General features: G+C 40.9%; 4 protein-coding genes across 4 annotated transcripts; 1 reads left to right on the plus strand and 3 right to left on the minus strand.

Annotated features, from left to right (window-relative positions):
* Positions 1–15: 15 nt before the first annotated feature.
* LOC6558355 (flocculation protein FLO11) lies at positions 16–12,990 on the minus strand. Its single transcript, XM_032743248.1, has 6 exons — positions 12,898–12,990; positions 5,704–5,843; positions 3,722–4,040; positions 3,417–3,654; positions 3,194–3,356; positions 16–3,120 (listed from the first exon to the last, which is right to left on the minus strand). Exons 2-6 carry the CDS (start codon positions 5,788–5,790, stop codon positions 448–450), a joined length of 3,480 nt encoding a protein of 1,159 aa, XP_032599139.1. The 5' UTR covers positions 5,791–5,843; positions 12,898–12,990; the 3' UTR covers positions 16–447.
* Positions 12,991–13,429: 439 nt separating this feature from the next.
* On the minus strand, positions 13,430–13,801 carry LOC6557862 (V-type proton ATPase subunit e 2). Its single transcript, XM_001983481.3, has one exon. The coding sequence runs from the start codon at positions 13,774–13,776 to the stop codon at positions 13,519–13,521; it is 258 nt and encodes an 85-aa protein (XP_001983517.1). The 5' UTR covers positions 13,777–13,801; the 3' UTR covers positions 13,430–13,518.
* Positions 13,802–14,333: 532 nt separating this feature from the next.
* On the plus strand, positions 14,334–15,637 carry LOC6558580 (zinc finger matrin-type protein 2). The gene is made up of 2 exons (XM_001983480.2): positions 14,334–14,502; positions 14,564–15,637. The coding sequence occupies exons 1-2, from the start codon at positions 14,400–14,402 to the stop codon at positions 15,043–15,045; spliced, it is 585 nt and encodes a 194-aa protein (XP_001983516.1). The 5' UTR covers positions 14,334–14,399; the 3' UTR covers positions 15,046–15,637.
* On the minus strand, positions 15,483–17,664 carry LOC6558247 (phosphatidylserine lipase ABHD16A). Its single transcript, XM_001983479.3, has 8 exons — positions 17,481–17,664; positions 17,369–17,425; positions 16,964–17,265; positions 16,749–16,900; positions 16,247–16,668; positions 16,008–16,189; positions 15,680–15,947; positions 15,483–15,593 (listed from the first exon to the last, which is right to left on the minus strand). Exons 1-8 carry the CDS (start codon positions 17,547–17,549, stop codon positions 15,483–15,485), a joined length of 1,563 nt encoding a protein of 520 aa, XP_001983515.1. The 5' UTR covers positions 17,550–17,664.
* Between the last annotated feature and the right edge of the window lie 276 nt (positions 17,665–17,940).

A 17,940-nucleotide genomic window follows, 5' to 3' on the forward strand; every position in this document is an offset into this window, starting at 1 on the left:
TAAAAACAATTTTCTTAGTTATTGACACGTAATTTATTCAAAGATCGACCTTATTGCATTTTATATTTAATTTTTGACTAACATTAAACTTATTTGCATACATGTAATGTTTAAAATCGGTTTCTTAATTCGATAACCGGTAGCTAAAGGAAATAGTTTTATTGTGTGGAAAAGTTAACAGCTTCGTATACATTAACTAAAAAAAGACTTAAAACCGTACGTTTGGCAAAAGGGGAATGCCAAAAATATTGCAAAATACTACAGAAATTGTCATTCCAAAATTGTTCGTTGTCTCTGGAGCTGCTAATGAACAATTTTCGAACAAGATTTTGTACACGCCAATTTCCATCACTTAATTTTAAGTTCTTAAATTATACTACTTATTCATAATTATAAACGACCTTCTCTTTTTTTCCTCTTAATCTCAATTGGAAGAATAATGTTGCTTTATTTGTTGACTGTGACTTTGATGCCACCCTTAACCACCGCCTCCGCTGGAGGTTGACCAAACCTTCGGCTGTGATTAGTGTTGATCTTGCGACGTATGCTGGACTTGGGCTTGCTGGAGACAGGCACGATCTCGCTTTGACTTTGGCTGCGCTGCGACGATCCCCCATCGAATTCCTCGGAGGATGGTTTATAGGTGCGAATGCCTGAATTGGAACGGACCGGTAGTAGGGTGACTAACTGATGCGGACTCGGCTCCGTGGACGTAGAAGTTGACTCGGCAAATTGTGAGGTCTTAAGCAGCTCCTCGTACTTGAGAGGGTCGATTACCTCAACTTCTGCCTCGCCCACAACTGGGATTGCCGCGCCCAAAACTTCATCGGAGCCATCGTTCATAAAACTTGACATGGGTTTAATGAAGGGTTCGCGCTGTTGCAGCGGCAGTTCCACAAAGTTCTTAACACTAGACTCCATCACGGGCAATTCCGTAGTTGTAGTTGAGATCACCAGCTTCACCTTGTTGGTCTCGTTACGCTGGCCATGCTTCAGTTTGTTGTGCGAGAAGGGTGGAAATTTCATGGGCACACTGGGCGTGATGCCCAACTTGGAGGCCAGTGTGTCAAAGATCAGTGATATATCCTGTATATTGCTGGCATTGTTAATCCGCGTCTTGATGTCGTGCAACGTAAAGTTCTCTGTCTTCTCCACATCCTCGGAGACCCAAGCCTGAAGTGTTTTATTGAACACCTTTCGCATATTGCCATTGTAACCAAAATTCAAGGGGGACGAGCTATTCACAAATTCCCATTTGGAGTGCGAGGGAAACAAGTTGGAATCATCCATCATCGTGGGTCGGTCACTGTTGGGACGTATCCGATTTCTTTTTGTGGTTATAGGGAACTCAGTGGTTGTTGTTGTCGTCGTTGTTGTTGTTGTTGTTGCTGTCGTTGTGGGTTCAGGCGCTGGGGAGGTAGTGGAGGGAGCTGAGTTCCTACGCAAAATGATCTCTTTTAGATTCATAAAGTTAGGCTTTGGTTTCTGGGATTCCAATGCTGATTCCGCTTCCAGTTCCAATTCTATCTCCGGTTCTATGCGTGACTCAATCTTTTCGGGCTCGGGTGTTGTGGTGACATTCTCCTCCTTGGGCAGCTTTAGCAGCTCCATGAAGAACTCACCAATGGTGTCGGCGAGCACAGAGCTTTCCGTGACTTTCTGGTCGGGCACAACCGGAGCCGGGGTCGGTGCACCACTCACCTCAATCCTGAGAGGCGTCGTCGAACCACTCACAGTTACTGCTGTTGAGGAACTTATCTTTGTTGTGGTTGTTTCCAGAGGCTGTGCATCCACTTTTAGCTCCTGACCAGTGGTGCCATTCTCCTGCTTCTTGGCAATGACACCGCCGCCAAGATGCTCGAATCTCTCATTGCTGCCATCGATGTTGAACTGCAGCTTATTGATGCCGCCCAGCGTGGGATTAATCGGTCGGAAGGGTGGTATGATGACATCATCGATCAGAGGAACGGGCAAAGGATGTGGCTCAACCAGAGCACCGCCCAATCTCTCGATATTCTCAGTGCCGGGCATAAAGACGGGACTGCCAAAGTTGTGATAGAAAATCATGTCCTGCTCCTGCTGACTGGGATTATCCAGTTTACCATCCGGCAGGCGCATGAAATGCCCCGACATAAACGGATCCAGAGTTACTCCCGGCATTCCCGGCATTGCCGGCATCGCAGCTGAGGGCGGTGTCGGATTGTCGCCAATGAAGGGCAGCTCCAGCTCATCGATGCGACGCTGTGGTATATGATTCACTGTGGGTGTAGTGGGTGGTGGTGCACCCAGCACAGGCAGCGTTTTGGTGGGGAATGCTGGCGGTGGTCCGGGCATCAATTCGGGCACCTCACGATGCATGGGTCGCCAGGGTTGTGTGTCCAGTATGGGAAAAGTGGTGAACAGATTCGCATCCAGCTTGGGCACCACAACAGTGGAGGAGACAGTGGGATATGTAAATGGAGTGGTTGCCGTCGCGCTAGGCGTTGAGCTGCTTGCCGGTGGTGCAGTTGTTGTGGTGGTAGTTGTAGTGGTTGTCGTGGGCTTTGCTGTGGTTGTTGAACTTGTTGTGGTTGTGGTGGGTTTTGCTGTAGTTGTTGTTGTGCTGCTGATCGTGGTGGGTTTTTGTGTGGTTGTTGTTGTTGTGGTTGTGGTGGTGGTGGTTGTTGGTCGTGTCTTTCTGGTCGTTGGTTTCCTTGTGGTTGTCGTTGTTGTCTTTGTGGTTTGTCTTGTGGTGCTGACCGTTGGTGTCTGCGGCGTTATTGTGGTTAGCTTCTCGATGCTCGGCTTCTTGGGTTTGACGCGCAGCGAGTACGGCGTTACCGAGATGGTCTTGGGCGGCAGACTGCTGGCCTGATAGGAGCGCGTCGGTGAAGCCTTCTTGCGTGCGATATCCGCATCTGTTTTGGTTATCTCAAATGAACCCTCAAAGGAGCCCTGAATGACGGGCGCATTCTCCACATCGATATCGGGCTCATCGTCCGGCGAGTGGAGCCGTGCGGGTGGACCACGTGGCTTGGGCGTACTTAAACCCAATGGTTTCGTCTGCAGTGGCGGAGCAGAAGCAGCAGCGCCCTTCTTCATCAGTCGTTTCTCCAGCTGAGTTTGGCTGGTGGGCACAGTCTGCTAAGCGGGCAGAGAATGGTGTTGAATCAGGGATCTCTTCACTAACCCTATATATACTATATATACTTACTGCCTCCTTCAATATAGCCGCTGAGCGCACCGCCTGCTCATCCAGAATGCGCTTAATCTCCACAGATTCGGTGTCTAGACGCAGTGAGCGATATAGTGATTTCGAAGCGGATGTCTCCAAGAACAGTGACTCCTTTATGTACTCCTCGACGCTGAGTATATTTCTTTTATGTAAACATAATAAAGATTAGCAAATAGATCAATGGATTGGGGGAACTGCTTACTGTGGCAGTTTGCGCACATCGAGGAACAAGCGAAAGGAGACCTTTATCAGTGGACCCTCTCCAAAGCCCCAGACATCCGTGCGCAGCGGTTGGAGTCCATTGTCCGTCAAAGCACGCTCCACGAAGCGCTTGTAAAACTCAATCTTCTGTTTGTAGGTCGTGGTATGGTTGTATCTCAATCCCGTGGAGTAAAGATCGCCCTTGGCAATCCGAAACGAACCCTCAAAACCGAGAACAGCTGAAATTACAAATGGAATTGGAGTGATAAGTAAGCCGTTTCCAGATGTGCTTTAAAGTATACTTACGATCCTCCAGTGTGGCCTTAATGGAGCTAAAGTAGAAGGCCAATCCAGCAATAGAGATCACAGCCAGTAGGACTATAAACGCTGCCGTGGTGAGTATGATCGAGAAGGATCGGTTCTTTGGATAGTGCGTATGGGTCTTGGTCGAGAAAGTGGAGGGTGCTATATTCCGGCCATCCCGCCAGATGCCCCATGTGTTGTAACCATACTGGCTATTAATGCTATGATCGTTCGTATAGGAGGGCTGCTTATTCATATGATAGTAAGCGCCCAATTGGGAACGCCGTCCCAGCGTATTTTGATAATTGTATTCGGAGGTGTTCTAATAAAGAAACAGAAAAAAAAACAAATAAATTGAACATAATTTTTGGTTTATTTTTCTTTTGGGAACTGGAAGTGTGTTTTAAAAGCAGGTCATTGCTAGGTCTGTGTTAGGAACCTTAATTAATCGCAACTAATTAGAAAATTGTCCAAACACTCTCAGATGATGAGCCGATTGCCAAATGCGAAACTTTCTCAAAAGCCGCTAGACCTTCAGACACTTTCTCACTAATGCTTGATTTTTAATTTGATCTTCAGTAAGATGCCACATATTTGATTAGGGTTAAGACGAGCTTTGATTTAAATCGACTACAACTCTAACGGCTTGCCAAGCGGCAGACGTGAGAATCACTTTGGGAAAAGACACTCTTAACTTATGTAAGAATTAACTATCATCAAGGAAATTGAACTGAGTTGTCATGAATTGCTAATTAATGCCGTCTCATCCGTTCGAGTCAGCTTAAGTCAGCGGATTACATATTTAATTGGTAAGTCATTGCACTATGGAGATTAGTTAGTACCTGGCTAAACATCTTGGGAATAGCTGCAAATACGATCTATGAACTTATACACTGTTCCTTATGCGCAAAAGAGTTGCTTTAACTGAGACGATCAAGTCAAAAGTCACAATTTAAGCGGCAATTAATTCTTCTTGGCCTTCTTGCATCATGAAGATCAGTCAGTACCTGGTTAAAGACCTTGCGAATAGCTGTAAATGAACTTTTATACTGTTTCTTATGCGAGAAAGAGAATCTTTCGCTGATAAGACTATTTCAAGTTCAAGACATAAATCATAATTTCAGTGGCAACTAATTTTTGTTGGGCTGCTGTTGAATTCCTGGAAGATGTTACCAAAAATATTAAAGCCAAGTACATTTGGTTTTTTGTCATACGTTACTTGGAACAGTTTATTTTAAGGTAGCTAAAAGTTAATTGTTTTTTTTCGGGTATTTTTTATTGCTCTTTAACAGTCATTAGCTGAGGGGCATATAACAACACCCCGTTGCCCCTCTCTCGCTCCCCATTGCTGCCCATCTCTCCCCTATGTAACTTTAAAGTTTTCCTCTCTCTGTCGCACTTATTGCCATTGCAGTTAGCTATTTGACAACCTGTTGTCGCAACAGCTGTTTTGCTTTGGCCTGTCTTTAGCCGAATTCTTGTTAGTTGCTCTCCCTCTTTTGATTCTCTTCTGCTGTTTTGTGTTTGTTCTGCTGCGTGTCTCTTTCTCTCTCTCTCTCTTCCTCTCTCTCTCCTGCTCACTCCCTCTCTCTTGGAGAGAAAGTCATTCACCTTTCGGTCTGCTCGTCGCTTGTTGAAATTGTTTGACTTAATAACTAACTTGATGTCTGTTTGTAGATTGGGAAATGCAAACAGCACCAACTGAGAATCTAACAAAACTAAGTAAATATCTTGTTGCGTTCACTTTTGTAAAATGAAACATGCATTTATTCAATACCCAGTGGGTTTTACGTAATGTGTAATGGCTTATCAAAAGATCTTTTCTTCTCAGCTGTAAGTTTTAACCTAGTTCCTTGGCTCTCTTGTGCTCTTTTGTGTCATGTAAATTAGATTCTAATATGGAATTCATTGTCGAGTTGTATAACTGTTAACCGTTCTTTCACAATGATATATGGCTGAGGAAGTTAATGTTAATGTCTACTTACCATTTGTCGACATGTCTGCGTTCGATATATATCACTAACACCCGACAAGCTCTGAAAGTATTTCTTGGTGCCATAAACTGTATCCATGTTTGGGGCTTAAAGTTGAAGTCGCTGCTGCTAAGGGGTCTGAACTGGTTGATCTATAAAGAGAGGAAAAGATTGCATTTTAGTAAGTGGTTTTCATATACGATTGAGTGTTTGTTGATATCATTACATATTTCACAAATGCTTCACTTTCGTTAAGCAGTCGTATTTTGCTTTCTTTCTAGTTGCAAAAACTTAGAGCTGATTGCTTCATCAGTACCACAAAGCAGACTCTTTTCGCGGCGCCAAACTTCCGGTGGTCGAAAAACCGGCCCGTCCTGTTTTCCCCATCCTATTAACCAAAACGAAAATTCTCACTTTTCGCCAATGTAAAAAGCAACAAAAAACGAAGAAAAAAAAAGGAAAAGAAAAAGAATGACAGCGTGGAGTGGAAAATTGTTATGCGCCAAGTTGTCAACAGGTTTTTACATATTTGAAATACCCCTAAAAGCGAACTCACCAAAAGAATGCTTTCTTTGACATTACCATAAAAACTAGGCATAACTTATTAACTCGAATAGACAGGTATATATACAGACATATACACAAATATCTTGTCATAATTGGTGTATATGGAACAGAGTCAAGTGCTGGACAAGAGTCGTAAAAAGCGAAAGCTTTTCTTTAAAATTGAGCTAAATCTAATTAGATACCTCCGACACTTTGATACGCTTGCAAGCAGACCAGCACCACCAACAGAGAGATACAAATTCAAAACAATCTTGGAATTTTTCACTCGGGAAACCACAACAACACACAATAAAAATAACAACAGCAACAACAATGCAGAACCAACAGCCCACAACAAAAGCCAATTGACTTCGCCTTAAGTACTCGCTGGCTGAAGATCAGCAAAAGAAACCAGTTCTGGGGATAGGATCGGATCGGATGGGTTGGTTTTTGCTTTACTTCGGTTTGGTTTGGTTTGGTTCGGTTCGGCAGGGTTATTGCTCGTGCCACCAAGTCATATACATACTTTGTATTTATGTTGCCACCATGTATAATCAAAGCTTGCACACACACACACTCAGCTAGAGAAACCTGTGTGTAAAAATAGTCTTTGCGTTGGATACCTGGAATACCACAAGAAGCAGCAGCAAACAAAAACGTTGATTTTATGAGTTTTGAGCTCGACTCTGAACTGTCAAAAGTAAAAGTTCTTCTGCTTTGGAATGCGCTTGATGATCATGTTGCTCTTGTTGCTTTTGGTTATTTCTTATTGTTGTTGTTGGCCCAAAGTTCATCTTTGACTTGGTTTCTGCTTTAGCTTTAGCAACAGCTTCAGCTTTAACTTCTTCAGGTGAAACTAATTGGTTTGCTTAAAGATAGACACTTAAAGTTACTAATGAAAGACTTAATCAACAACGAAATATAATAGATAAATACCTTTATTTTTAGAAATGCTCATTGCAATTAACTTATAGATTTAATTTACAAAATGAGAAAGGTCTGCGACTTGAAACTATTGAAAACTTCAAATTAACGAACTGTTAAAGTGCATTTTTGAGGTTATGTTGAGATTTATAATGTATTTTCTGTTTTATTTTACATAATTATGATTTAGCAATAAGTACTAAGCATAATGTCTTATTAACGAGTACTGACCTAGGCCTTCGACTCGACCTGTTTTACAGATTACAGAAAACTCTTAATATATTTAAAACAATAGGGTGATTTATGATTTTCTTTAAAGTATCTATCACAGTCCTCTTTAGTTAAAGTTAAGTTTTAGATTGAATTGACTAAATAAGAAGTCTTCGACTAACAACTATTAAAAGATAGTGCGATTAATGATTTTCTTTAAAGTATCTATCACAGTCCTCTTTAGTTAAGGTTAAGTTTTAGATTGAATTGACTAAATAAGAAGTCTTCGACTAACAACTATTAAAAGATAGTGCGAGATTTAAGCTTATCCCCAGTTTATATATATAAATCAATCAGTTTAAATATTTATAAATTTCACCGCAGTATCTGGCTAAGTGTACTTATTCTTTTGCCTATGACTTTAATTAGTTTTTGAGCAAAAATCATTTATTTAGTAAAAAGTAAACGGCACATTTTGCACAACGAAAAAACATTTGCATAATATGTGCGCACATAAAAAGTATGCGTCGAGGCAGAAAATGATTCAAAGTACAACTTGCAGAAATAAGTACAATTAGTGTTAACCAACACACACACACATGAATTGAGTGTGGCCAAACTGACAGACAGTTAGCTTACACACACACAGGCACTGACAGACACATGTACATATGCGAGTGCTGGCAGTTAAGAAAAAAATAAAGGCCTGGCTAGTGGATTGCCACTGCCATTGCCATTGCCATTGGGTTGACGTTGACGTTGACCCAGATGCGCATGGAGCGGGAGAGCCATAAGCAAGCAGCTATGAGCCAAAAACACAGCCAAGACTCAGGCGCTTGGCACCCAAAACTGGAAACCTGACCAATTGTTGCTCTGTGTGTGTGTGTGTGTTTATGTTTCTTTTTTTTTTTGGAGAAAGAACAAATTGAATTATGTGCGTTAAAAAAATCACGAAAAAAATAGGTAAAAAAAGAGTCAGACACTCTCGACACAGTCACAATTCGGAGGCATTCAGACGTCGTCATCGTCGTCCACGCATAAGTTGATTAAATTTCTCGCATTAGCCGATTTTCTCCCATTGGTGAAACTGTTAAAGCAATGCAACAACAATAATCACAACAACAACAAAATAAAGCTAAGAATGATTGATGAGAATTTTGTCTGCCAAATATTTAACGGAAGCGACAGCAACCTGTTTGTGCTCCAAATAACCATTGTTCAGCAAGAAGAGAGCTGTTGAGGCGTCAATAATAATAAAAATAAAAAAAAATAAGCAAAAATGCGTTGGCATTTCCATGTGAACTGAGCAGATGCGATACTTCGACCAGATTATAATCAAGCACATCCACTTTCAATAATAATGGCCCCACAAAGTGTCAGCGGCGAAAGAAAGTGAAATGCGAACAACATTCGGACATTTGGAAATGCTTATCAAAAAAAAAAAAATAAAATAAAACAGAAGACAGACAAAAAAAAAACAGTAAAACATGCCAGCGAAATGGAAAGTTTATTTTTGAGCGCATCTCTGTTAAAAACTAGAAGATCGTAAAACCAAAATTGAAGCATTCCCAACAATGCATCAAAACCGTTGACAAACACAAAAGTTTCCCAAAATTTGAAAGTAATTTTTGTGTGCGTTTTATTTGTTGTTGTTGTTTTTGCACATACAAACGATTTGTTGTTAGAGATGTCATAATTATTATTGGCTGATTTATTGGGCGGGGAACTTGAAATTAATTGAAATTTATGCAATCTTTAGCTGCTCGCAACAAAGAAGCAGCCGCCGACGGCATGTGGAATCTGAGATGAACGCACTCATGAATGAAAATAATTGTATAATATAATAGATTTTTCCACACACACGCATGCACACATATGAATATGTGCATATTTTTGCAATACAAAAAGCCAACAGCTTTGCAATTTCATAATGATTCTAACGGCATTTGCCTGGAAAGCCTTACTAGAGCAGAACAGGCAACTGACTCAATGAGCATTGGCAGTGCTGGTAAACGACACGAAATGCCGAACGCTGAACGACGAAAAGGCGTTCTATGGCGGAACTTGCAAAATTGCATTTCATTTTGGATGACAAGCGAACGGAAAGTGACGTTGATGACGTTGATGGTAATGGCGACAGTACGGCAATGCCGGCATAGGTGCTGACAAACACGCGAATGCGAATGGGTAGAAAGAATGATTTTATTTTTTTTTGGGGGAGGGGTGTGTCATTAAGACATTAACCGTTACGTTTTAAGCGGCGACCAAACTAAATATGTAATTAAAAGCAAACAACAAATCTAGAAGACAAGGCGCTCTTTTCTCAGCTCCAAAATCACACATGTGTTTGTGTGTGTAAGCAAGTGAATTTGTTAAAAATGGCTGTACCACAAATTCTCCATTTAATGTGCGGGAATCTGAATTGTATATCAAATTTGTGGAGTCACTCGTAGTAAGTAGTTTTTGTTGAGGTTGTTGTTGTTGTCGTTGCTAATATTGCAACCGTTACGCTGAGTGCTAACAGTATTGGCAAGCAGTGTCTGAGTGAGTGTGCTAAACGGTGTTTTTTTTTGATAAAGCGTTGCCAGACAAATGAATTTGGTTAATGTAGTTTTTGCCAGTATTCATGTTTTCAATTTGGTTCAACCACATTCGTTATCAATCAGAACAAAATATAAGCCGATCAAACATGAAAATTAATCTATTTTGGAGAAAACTTGGTACAACCGGTACAGGAAGTGTCCACAACGAACGCAAATATCTCAATCTGATAATTTGCTTAGTATGCAGCGAGCACACATCACGCAGAGATAAGAACCAAAAGACTTCAACTTCAGCTACAAGCGCAATTAGTGCCACGATCAAAATGCACGACACGCAGATGAGCGAATGCATTTCATTTTTTCTTCTTCTTCTTTCCACTTTGTATGATTTTTTTTTATTATTTATTTTTTTTGTGTTTACGCCTGGAAATTCCAACAAAGTGCATTTGCTTTGGCGCATTTCAGACATCGACTTTGAGCTGTGCATTTGAGGTCGCTTTTCACTCCAGTGTTGCCGTGTCGGCCATTTAATAGCTAGTTCTAGCTAGCAAACTTTTGGAATAATGCTATTCGACTATGTAACAAATATGAATTGCTATTTCTAATTGATAAGCTGTGCGGGCTCTATGCAATTTGTTAGTATTAGTTCCACTCTTTTTTTTTTAGCTTTTTGTTTATTTAGCTTTATTTTGCGTTAATCTGTCAACACTGGTTGGAGACATGGAGTTCGCTTCGGTCTGGCGCAACAAAAGAGAGGAGCCCATTAGATGCGATTTTGCATCCATTTGAATGTAATTTAGTTGCAGTTTAGCGTTATGTTCTATTTCACTCGAGGGGCCTCGGTTCGAATCGGAGTCCGAGTCTGTCATTTGAGTCTGGGAGCCGCCATCGTTATCTTTACATTGTTGTCGTTGTCCGACCAAGAATCGTGCGGCACCGATGACCATCAAACAGTGGAGAAGAAGTAGGGGGAAAGGGGGCTAAGAGCCACGAGCTGTCAATGGTAATTTGGGCCAGGTGAGGCCTCATAATGACGTTGTTGATTTCTTGCCAATTTGCAATTCTTCACGGCCCTCAAGTCGATGATGAGAATGAGAACCAACCCCCCCCCCCCTCCCCCTCCTACAACTGAGTGGGTTTGAGAGAGGCAGAGGGGTCAGAGAGGAGGGAGGGGTGACTACGACCATAAGCTTGACAGCCTAGTTCAAAAGGTTTCGTCTTAACGAGCGAAAGTGTTTCATTAGCTCGTTAATGTAGAATTTGACCGAAAACGAAACGAAATCAACCAAATAATAACATAATAAAAAAAATAACAACAGCAAAAATTATTCATAAAAAATATATGTACATAATTTATTATTTGCGAAAATTTGGCGCGACACATTTCTACTTCTACTGGTGTATTTCTCTTTTGATCCACTTCCGCCAAAAAATGAAAATTGTTTTGGTTTTAGTGTTTGGTGAAAATGATTTCAAGTGAAAATGAAAATTGCCACAGCGTTGACACCTGAGACACTTTTCGCACCGAATATGGGTGTTTTTATGTGTCAACAACAATTTTTTTGTTGGTTTTGGATGTGGATTTGGTTTTGGTTTTGGCTAATTTTAACCAGTCTTAAAGTCCAGCTGCAACTGCCGCTGATTATCAGTTGTGATTCACGCTGATCTTCAGCCACTTTCACATTTTTTTTCGGCAAACCATTAATGAGTCGGTTTGAATATATTTTGCGTAAGTAAGGAAAATTATTGGATCGATTTGAGATTCGCTTCCCGTTTGAAATGATATCAATTTCCGGCCTTAATTGCTAAATGCAAAACGGTCAGAAATTGCCTAGATACTATCACCTCCGGTCTATCCAGCCAGAGTGTTGGCGGATGGATGGATGGATCATAATAGGCTGTGTGTTCTCTCCACGACTGCGAGTCCACAACTGCTCTGCGACTCCACTCATTGTATGCTGTGCAACGGGGTTCTGCCCGCTGTCAATTGGCCCAGTTCATAAATGTGGTAATTGCGCACGGTTAGCGACACATAAACCAAAGCACCAAAGAAAGAATATTGCCAACGTTCTCTTGGTTACTCTTGGCCATCATTGTTTCTGCGTCTCGGCCACCATCACGATCACCTGTTGTTCTTGGCCAGTTCTGTTCTAACGCTTTGTTTCACTGCCGCCAAGCAAGTAAAGCTCTTTTGCTTCGCTTTGTATACCTTATCATTATGTGGTAAGGCGTGTTTTGGCGGACTCGTCATTGATCCATATAAATAGTCCAGCTGATACACACATGTATAGTAATTACATTCTAGAAGTATATTCCATTAATAATTCTAGAGCATAATCAATAGCCTTGTCAATAACATGCTCTATCTATCCATCTATTTACTTGACTATCCATTGAGCGAGGAATTCTGTATTTTTCTAATATAATTTTAATTCTTTTTCAACAATGATTTATATTCCACAATAGAATCATATACATTTTATTTTTATAATCAGTTCCGATCTGCAAGGGTATTGTTGAGTTTGGAATGCCACAGTTAAATATTCCCTCTTGCCGCCCTTTTTTTTGTTATTATTAGCTGGGCTTATACCATTTTCTAATTTCCTTTGGTTTATTGTGTTGGTAGCTTGTCGCGGCATGTCTTTTATTGCCATTTTTCATTTCAACATCCATAATTTCTTGGCTTTGTGTGCGATTATTGCTGCTTGGCTTTAATATTTTTTTTATCGTTTTTATTGCTCTTGAAACGTTGGTTTTTTTTTTTTTTGCTGCAACTTCTTTTGCGTTGGGTTGGGAGTGTAATGCAACCAGTTTTGTACCTTCAATGGTTTTAAGTGCGACCACTTTTTCTAGATTTAATGCCTGTCTCTAACTAGTTTATGGCCAGGGAGCAACTAACTACATCCATGAGGAATCTCGGAATCTCGGCGTGAATGCAAAATATGTATATGAATATCAGGTGGAATTTTTGGTATTTGCTTACCAAACAAAAGTGTATTCGCTATAGTCCAAGTCTAGTCCAGAAATGTGATTCCATTTGATCGAAGTCGAGGAGAAGTCATTTGTGTGTGCTGATATTTATTTTCGATGTTATTTTATGTTTATTCTCGGGACAAAATATCTTTGATTTTTATGGTGGAGATTTTCACGTTAATCGCTTTTCACAACAACAGCAGAAACATTTTCAATGCGAACTTGACGCGACCGCGGCTAAAAGAAAACTGAATCCAATGGGAATTCGAATCTCAGCTCGAGCTAAACGAGCCACGCTCAATGAGACAGAGAGAGAGTTGAGGATGAGCCCGGTGCACCGTCATGAGAGCTAAATGCGTTGCGCAGGCGCTGCTGTCAGCAGTTCTCACTCAAGCACTCTCTCTCTCTCGTCCCCTCTCTCATCTGTAATTTGATCAGGTTAGCAGCTCCAAATCAACGATCTTTAGCGCCAAATTTAAATTTTAAAGCCCATATTAAATTACTATAATTTTTATTTTAGATTTAAATTTACAATTTATATATTATTTGTTTGGTAATTTATTGGAATAACATAGTTTTTCAACAACACGTAGTTAAACTGCAATTTGTGTAGATACATAGTAGATACATTTTAGCCCTCTACAAGCTTATTACCCCATGACTTCGCAATCATGGCCAAAGCATGACGCTTTAGTCTCGGGCCAATCAGTGGATTCATTTGGGCCATGTAGCAACAGAGCCAGAACAGCCAGCAGCAAGCCGCAGTCAGCATCAGGATGCAACGTATTAAATTCTGATGTGGTCCCTTCGGTGTCATAATTGGCATACCAATGCCCACAGCACCCCAGACGGCAGTGAAAAACAACAACGGGAAGAACGCAGCGCCCATCTTAAATTATTTTTATTTACAGCTCTTTTTACCTATTTGATTTAAATCAATTGTGACACGCAGTGTTTTTTGCTTCTCTATTAAAATTTCTCACTTGCTTCGAAAAATCAATAGCATATCGATAGTCAAATTTTCATTTCTTATCGATATTTAGTGAGGCAATTACTCTCTATTCGATACCAAGCTGCAGTTTAAGATTGTGATTCTTGTAATTCGTTTAAAGAAGAATCATATACACAGATAGTTGAGTAAAAATACGCATGTTTCCTATTGCTTGCGACACTCTTTCATTCATCAAAAAATTCAAATATTATACAATAACAACTTGTGCACTAAACACGATTTGAGCAATGATTTTATGGATCGACACTATCACTATGTTTTGTTTTCTGAATATTATTACTATTACTTTCGGCTGATTTGGCAAAATTGAGGATTTTAGTAATGCAGCTGTTCACTGGTTATCGAAAATCAAAGTCAACTCACCCGCCCAACATTGATGCAGCCCTGCATCATAAAACTATCGATTGTTTGGCAACACAACATTCGTTCATCGCACTAAATGAAATAAAAATTTGACCTTTTTGGATATTTTGCGTGAGCCGAAGAGAAATTAAGACAAAATGACGATGCGACCGGATGACCACCGCAGAAAATGGGACAAGAACGAGTACCAGAAATTGGCACAGGAGCGTCTGCTCAACAATGCGAATCCCAAAGACGAAGGTAAGAACTGAAATGCAGTTTGATATTCGATTCCACTTATTAAGATTGCAAAATTCCATAGAGCCTGTGCAGCGGGAAAATCTGAAACGGCGCGACTACAAGGTTGACCTGGACAGCAAATTGGGAAAAAGTGTTGTGATTAACAAAAACACACCTACCTCACAATCCGGCGGCTACTATTGCAATGTATGCGACTGTGTTGTCAAAGACTCGATCAACTTTTTGGACCATATAAATGGCAAGAAGCATCAGCGGAATCTGGGCATGTCGATGAAAGTGGAGCGCAGCACCGTTGATCAAGTGAAGGATCGCTTCAATCAGAACAAACAGAAAATGGCCGAGAAGCAAAAAGACTACGAGCTGGACAAGAAACTGCGCGAGGCCAAAGAGGAAGAGGATCGCTACAAGGAGCACAGAAAGGAGAAGAAAAAGGAGCGCAAGCGAAAGGCCGAAGACAGTGGAGATTTCAATGCTGGACTGCCCGACGACATGGCTGCCATTATGGGTTTCTCTGGCTTTGGTGGCTCTAAGAAGAACTCATAGGAATTAATTGTGGAGCGTGCTCTGTTCTCATCTGTAAAATATTATATATTTAACGCAATAGCCATAGATATATTTAGAGAAATAGACAGATTTTTGCACCAACGAACGAACGAAGCCGTTTATTGGGCTAATCGCTATCGACGACTGTGATTGGTTTGCGACATTTATTTCATTTTGTATTTTATGTGTTTTATTTTTTTGTATATGTATTTGTATAAGACGAATTTACACCAGTTATTGTATTGTACAACAGCTTGACCAATTAATAATTTAATTTAAGCAGTTAAAATGCAAAAAGGACTTAAACCATTTTCACTAAATCTTAACTAAAAAGCCCCCCTCCCCGCCACGATCAAAAAGCACACTTCAATACTCGACAACTAACGTCATTTTGCGACTATCTTTCTCTCTCAGCCATATTTAAGTGTGGCCTCAGTTTAAGTAAAAACGAATCCATGTTCGATCGGTATATCCCAGGGAATGCTAAAGAACTCGCCCGGCAACTGTGTGCAATGCGTTGAGTTGTAATCACGTAAATGCTTGCGCAGCTACAAAAAAAACATAAATAAACGACAAATGTAATTACACATTATACAATATATATAGACATATAAATCATATACGGGTAACCCACCAAAAATATAGCCATTTGGCTGCGAGTTTCCTCATTGTAATCGGCACCAATTAGCATGGGATACGATTTACCCTCATCGGAGGCAAAGGTTATAAGGCGCGACATGCAGAGCTTCTCCTCGGCAATGGGATAACTGTAGGATTCCAATGGTTTCGATAGCAATCCCTTCGCACGCGTCAACTGTGTGGAACTGAACAAGTTGGGAAAGCGATATTTGAGTACGGAAAGCGTTAAATAATTGCCACGATTCGTATCAATGCGATTGTCTCTGTGTGGAATACAATGATTATTATGGATATATTGAATATATAGAAATTTCAACACTCACTCGGCAATGACCTCATCTTCCGTGCGTCGTATTAGGAAAATTGGGCCATGATACTTCATTGACAACTCGGCATTGTTCAGATTACAATATTTACGTATGGCAACGCGAACAATCCCGCCAAGGGAAATGGGCATGCGTGGCAAGGCCAAGTAGAGCAGATCGTCAAAAGTGGCATCCAAGACCTAAAGGCAGACGACAATTACAATGTGGAAAAAGGGAAATCTTGTCAATCCATTTACCACTCCCTTGACCTCTGGGTATAAGGACGCGGCAAACAGTGTGCTGTAGCCGCCAATGCTCCAACCATAGAGTATAATATCCTCAATTGCAAAACCCAGATGATTGTGCGCAAAAAGTACAACGGCATCGATGGCATTCTTATCCTGATCCGGTTTGGGTTGACCTGTACTACCAGCAAAGCCCGGATGATTCCAACCAAGCACCGAGTATTTCAAGGCAATCGGTGTGCCCATTATGCCCACCTCATAGAAGCCAGCGTTGCCTTCGGAGCAAATGACTAGAGTTTTGCCGTTGCCAACATTGTCGTTGCGATTATCAATGAAAAGCGTATCGATTTCATTTGAATCAATCGTTTTCACTTTATACCGTATGCCATTATCATCCTCAATCAGTTTGGCACGGCCTGAGATCAGTGCAGGTGCTGCAAGAGAATCGGATTAATTGGATGATCTATCTATATATATATATATATATATCGATGTGTTATCCATATTCATATACCCATAAATTTCTGTATCAGCTTCACGGAGCCGGGATAGATCATGGACAGCCCAAAGGTGTGTATGGCCACATAGGCGATCAGCTCGTAGGGCAATGTTGCCAAGCTCCAATCCTCGCAGGAACTCGCCGTATTTATGGGCTTCTTGGCATCGCTGTGGAGTGCAAATTACTTTCGATTACAAATGCAATTTCGATTTTGGGCACACCCCACTCACCCCGCCAAGGTTTTGACATCGAAGTCGACTGGCCAGGCGGCAAAGTCAATGTCAAAGCGACGCAGTGCATCCGTTGATTTATTCGTTTTGGCCAGCATCAATGCATTTATCATGTTTGTATAAGTACGCGATTGCCGACGGCCAACGCCGCGCATAAACAGCGATATGATGACGATGAGACCAACGCTCGTGGTGAACTTTGCCAGCGTTGGTATCGAATCCGCTGCGAAGTAGCCGCGTCGATAGAGGAATGTGAAGATCAGTGGTGACGTGTAATAGCTCACAGACCACACCACCGACAGCTGCAACAGGCAACGACGACAAAAACAAATCAATTTCTTCACACTCAACTACTGACACCCCCTACCCACGCACGCACATATATATAGCTACCCACACACCTACCGTTGATAATATTTGTTCACCAAACTTTTCAACTGCGCCGGGCTCATAGATTTTCCTCTGCAATGTTACAATTTATTGAGCAATCGCTGCCATTAATATGTAAACAGGTTACCTGCGGCTCGGGCACACCCTTGTACTCCATGTACAATTTTGGCCCAAATATGTAATTAAGGAAACTCATCTTGTCGTTGGTTTATTTTCTTTTTATGCGTCTGCGTCTGAAAAGATGAGTGTTTTTTTTTTTACTAATGTATTGTGAAAGTTTGGGCAACACAGTCGCAATACAAACATGAACTAGTACTTTTTTGCTAGAGATGAGCGCGTTACGCGTGAAAAGTTACCCATCCCAATACATAACGATATGTTTTAGCAATTGCAAAAATAAAGGGTTTTGCTCTCTGTATATGAGTATATGAGTGTATATGATAAAGTCTTTCAATTTTTAATTAATATTTGTATTTTTAAGCTACAAAAAAGCAACTGCATAATCACAAATAGAAAATAATAGTGCCGAAGGCGTTGTGCAACACTGGCGAGAACAAATATTAAAAGAACCAGTCACTACGGAACTT

The sequence above is a fragment of the Drosophila grimshawi genome, unplaced genomic scaffold, assembly GCF_018153295.1.
Source record: "Drosophila grimshawi isolate 15287-2541.00 unplaced genomic scaffold, ASM1815329v1 contig_44, whole genome shotgun sequence".
NCBI classification, from domain to species: Eukaryota; Metazoa; Arthropoda; class Insecta; order Diptera; family Drosophilidae; genus Drosophila; species Drosophila grimshawi.

What these genes read in the sequence shown, in the direction of transcription:
- LOC6558355 (XM_032743248.1), bottom strand. Translation starts at nt 5,790, where the DNA reads ATGGATACAGTTTATGGCACCAAGAAATACTTTCAGAGCTTGTCGGGT. An exon ending in GATGTGCGCAAACTGCCACA is followed by an intron (nt 3,357 to 3,416) that starts GTAAGCAGTTCC and finishes TTTACATAAAAG; the next exon opens with AAATATACTCAGCGTCGAGG. An exon ending in CGGCTATATTGAAGGAGGCA is followed by an intron (nt 3,121 to 3,193) that starts GTAAGTATATAT and finishes CCCGCTTAGCAG; the next exon opens with ACTGTGCCCACCAGCCAAAC.
- LOC6557862 (XM_001983481.3), bottom strand. Translation starts at nt 13,776, where the DNA reads ATGGGCGCTGCGTTCTTCCCGTTGTTGTTTTTCACTGCCGTCTGGGGT.
- LOC6558580 (XM_001983480.2), top strand. Translation starts at nt 14,400, where the DNA reads ATGACGATGCGACCGGATGACCACCGCAGAAAATGGGACAAGAACGAG. An exon ending in TGCGAATCCCAAAGACGAAG is followed by an intron (nt 14,503 to 14,563) that starts GTAAGAACTGAA and finishes AAAATTCCATAG; the next exon opens with AGCCTGTGCAGCGGGAAAAT.
- LOC6558247 (XM_001983479.3), bottom strand. Translation starts at nt 17,549, where the DNA reads ATGAGTTTCCTTAATTACATATTTGGGCCAAAATTGTACATGGAGTAC. An exon ending in GAAGATGAGGTCATTGCCGA is followed by an intron (nt 15,948 to 16,007) that starts GTGAGTGTTGAA and finishes TATTCCACACAG; the next exon opens with AGACAATCGCATTGATACGA. An exon ending in GCCAAATGGCTATATTTTTG is followed by an intron (nt 15,594 to 15,679) that starts GTGGGTTACCCG and finishes TTTTTTTTGTAG; the next exon opens with CTGCGCAAGCATTTACGTGA.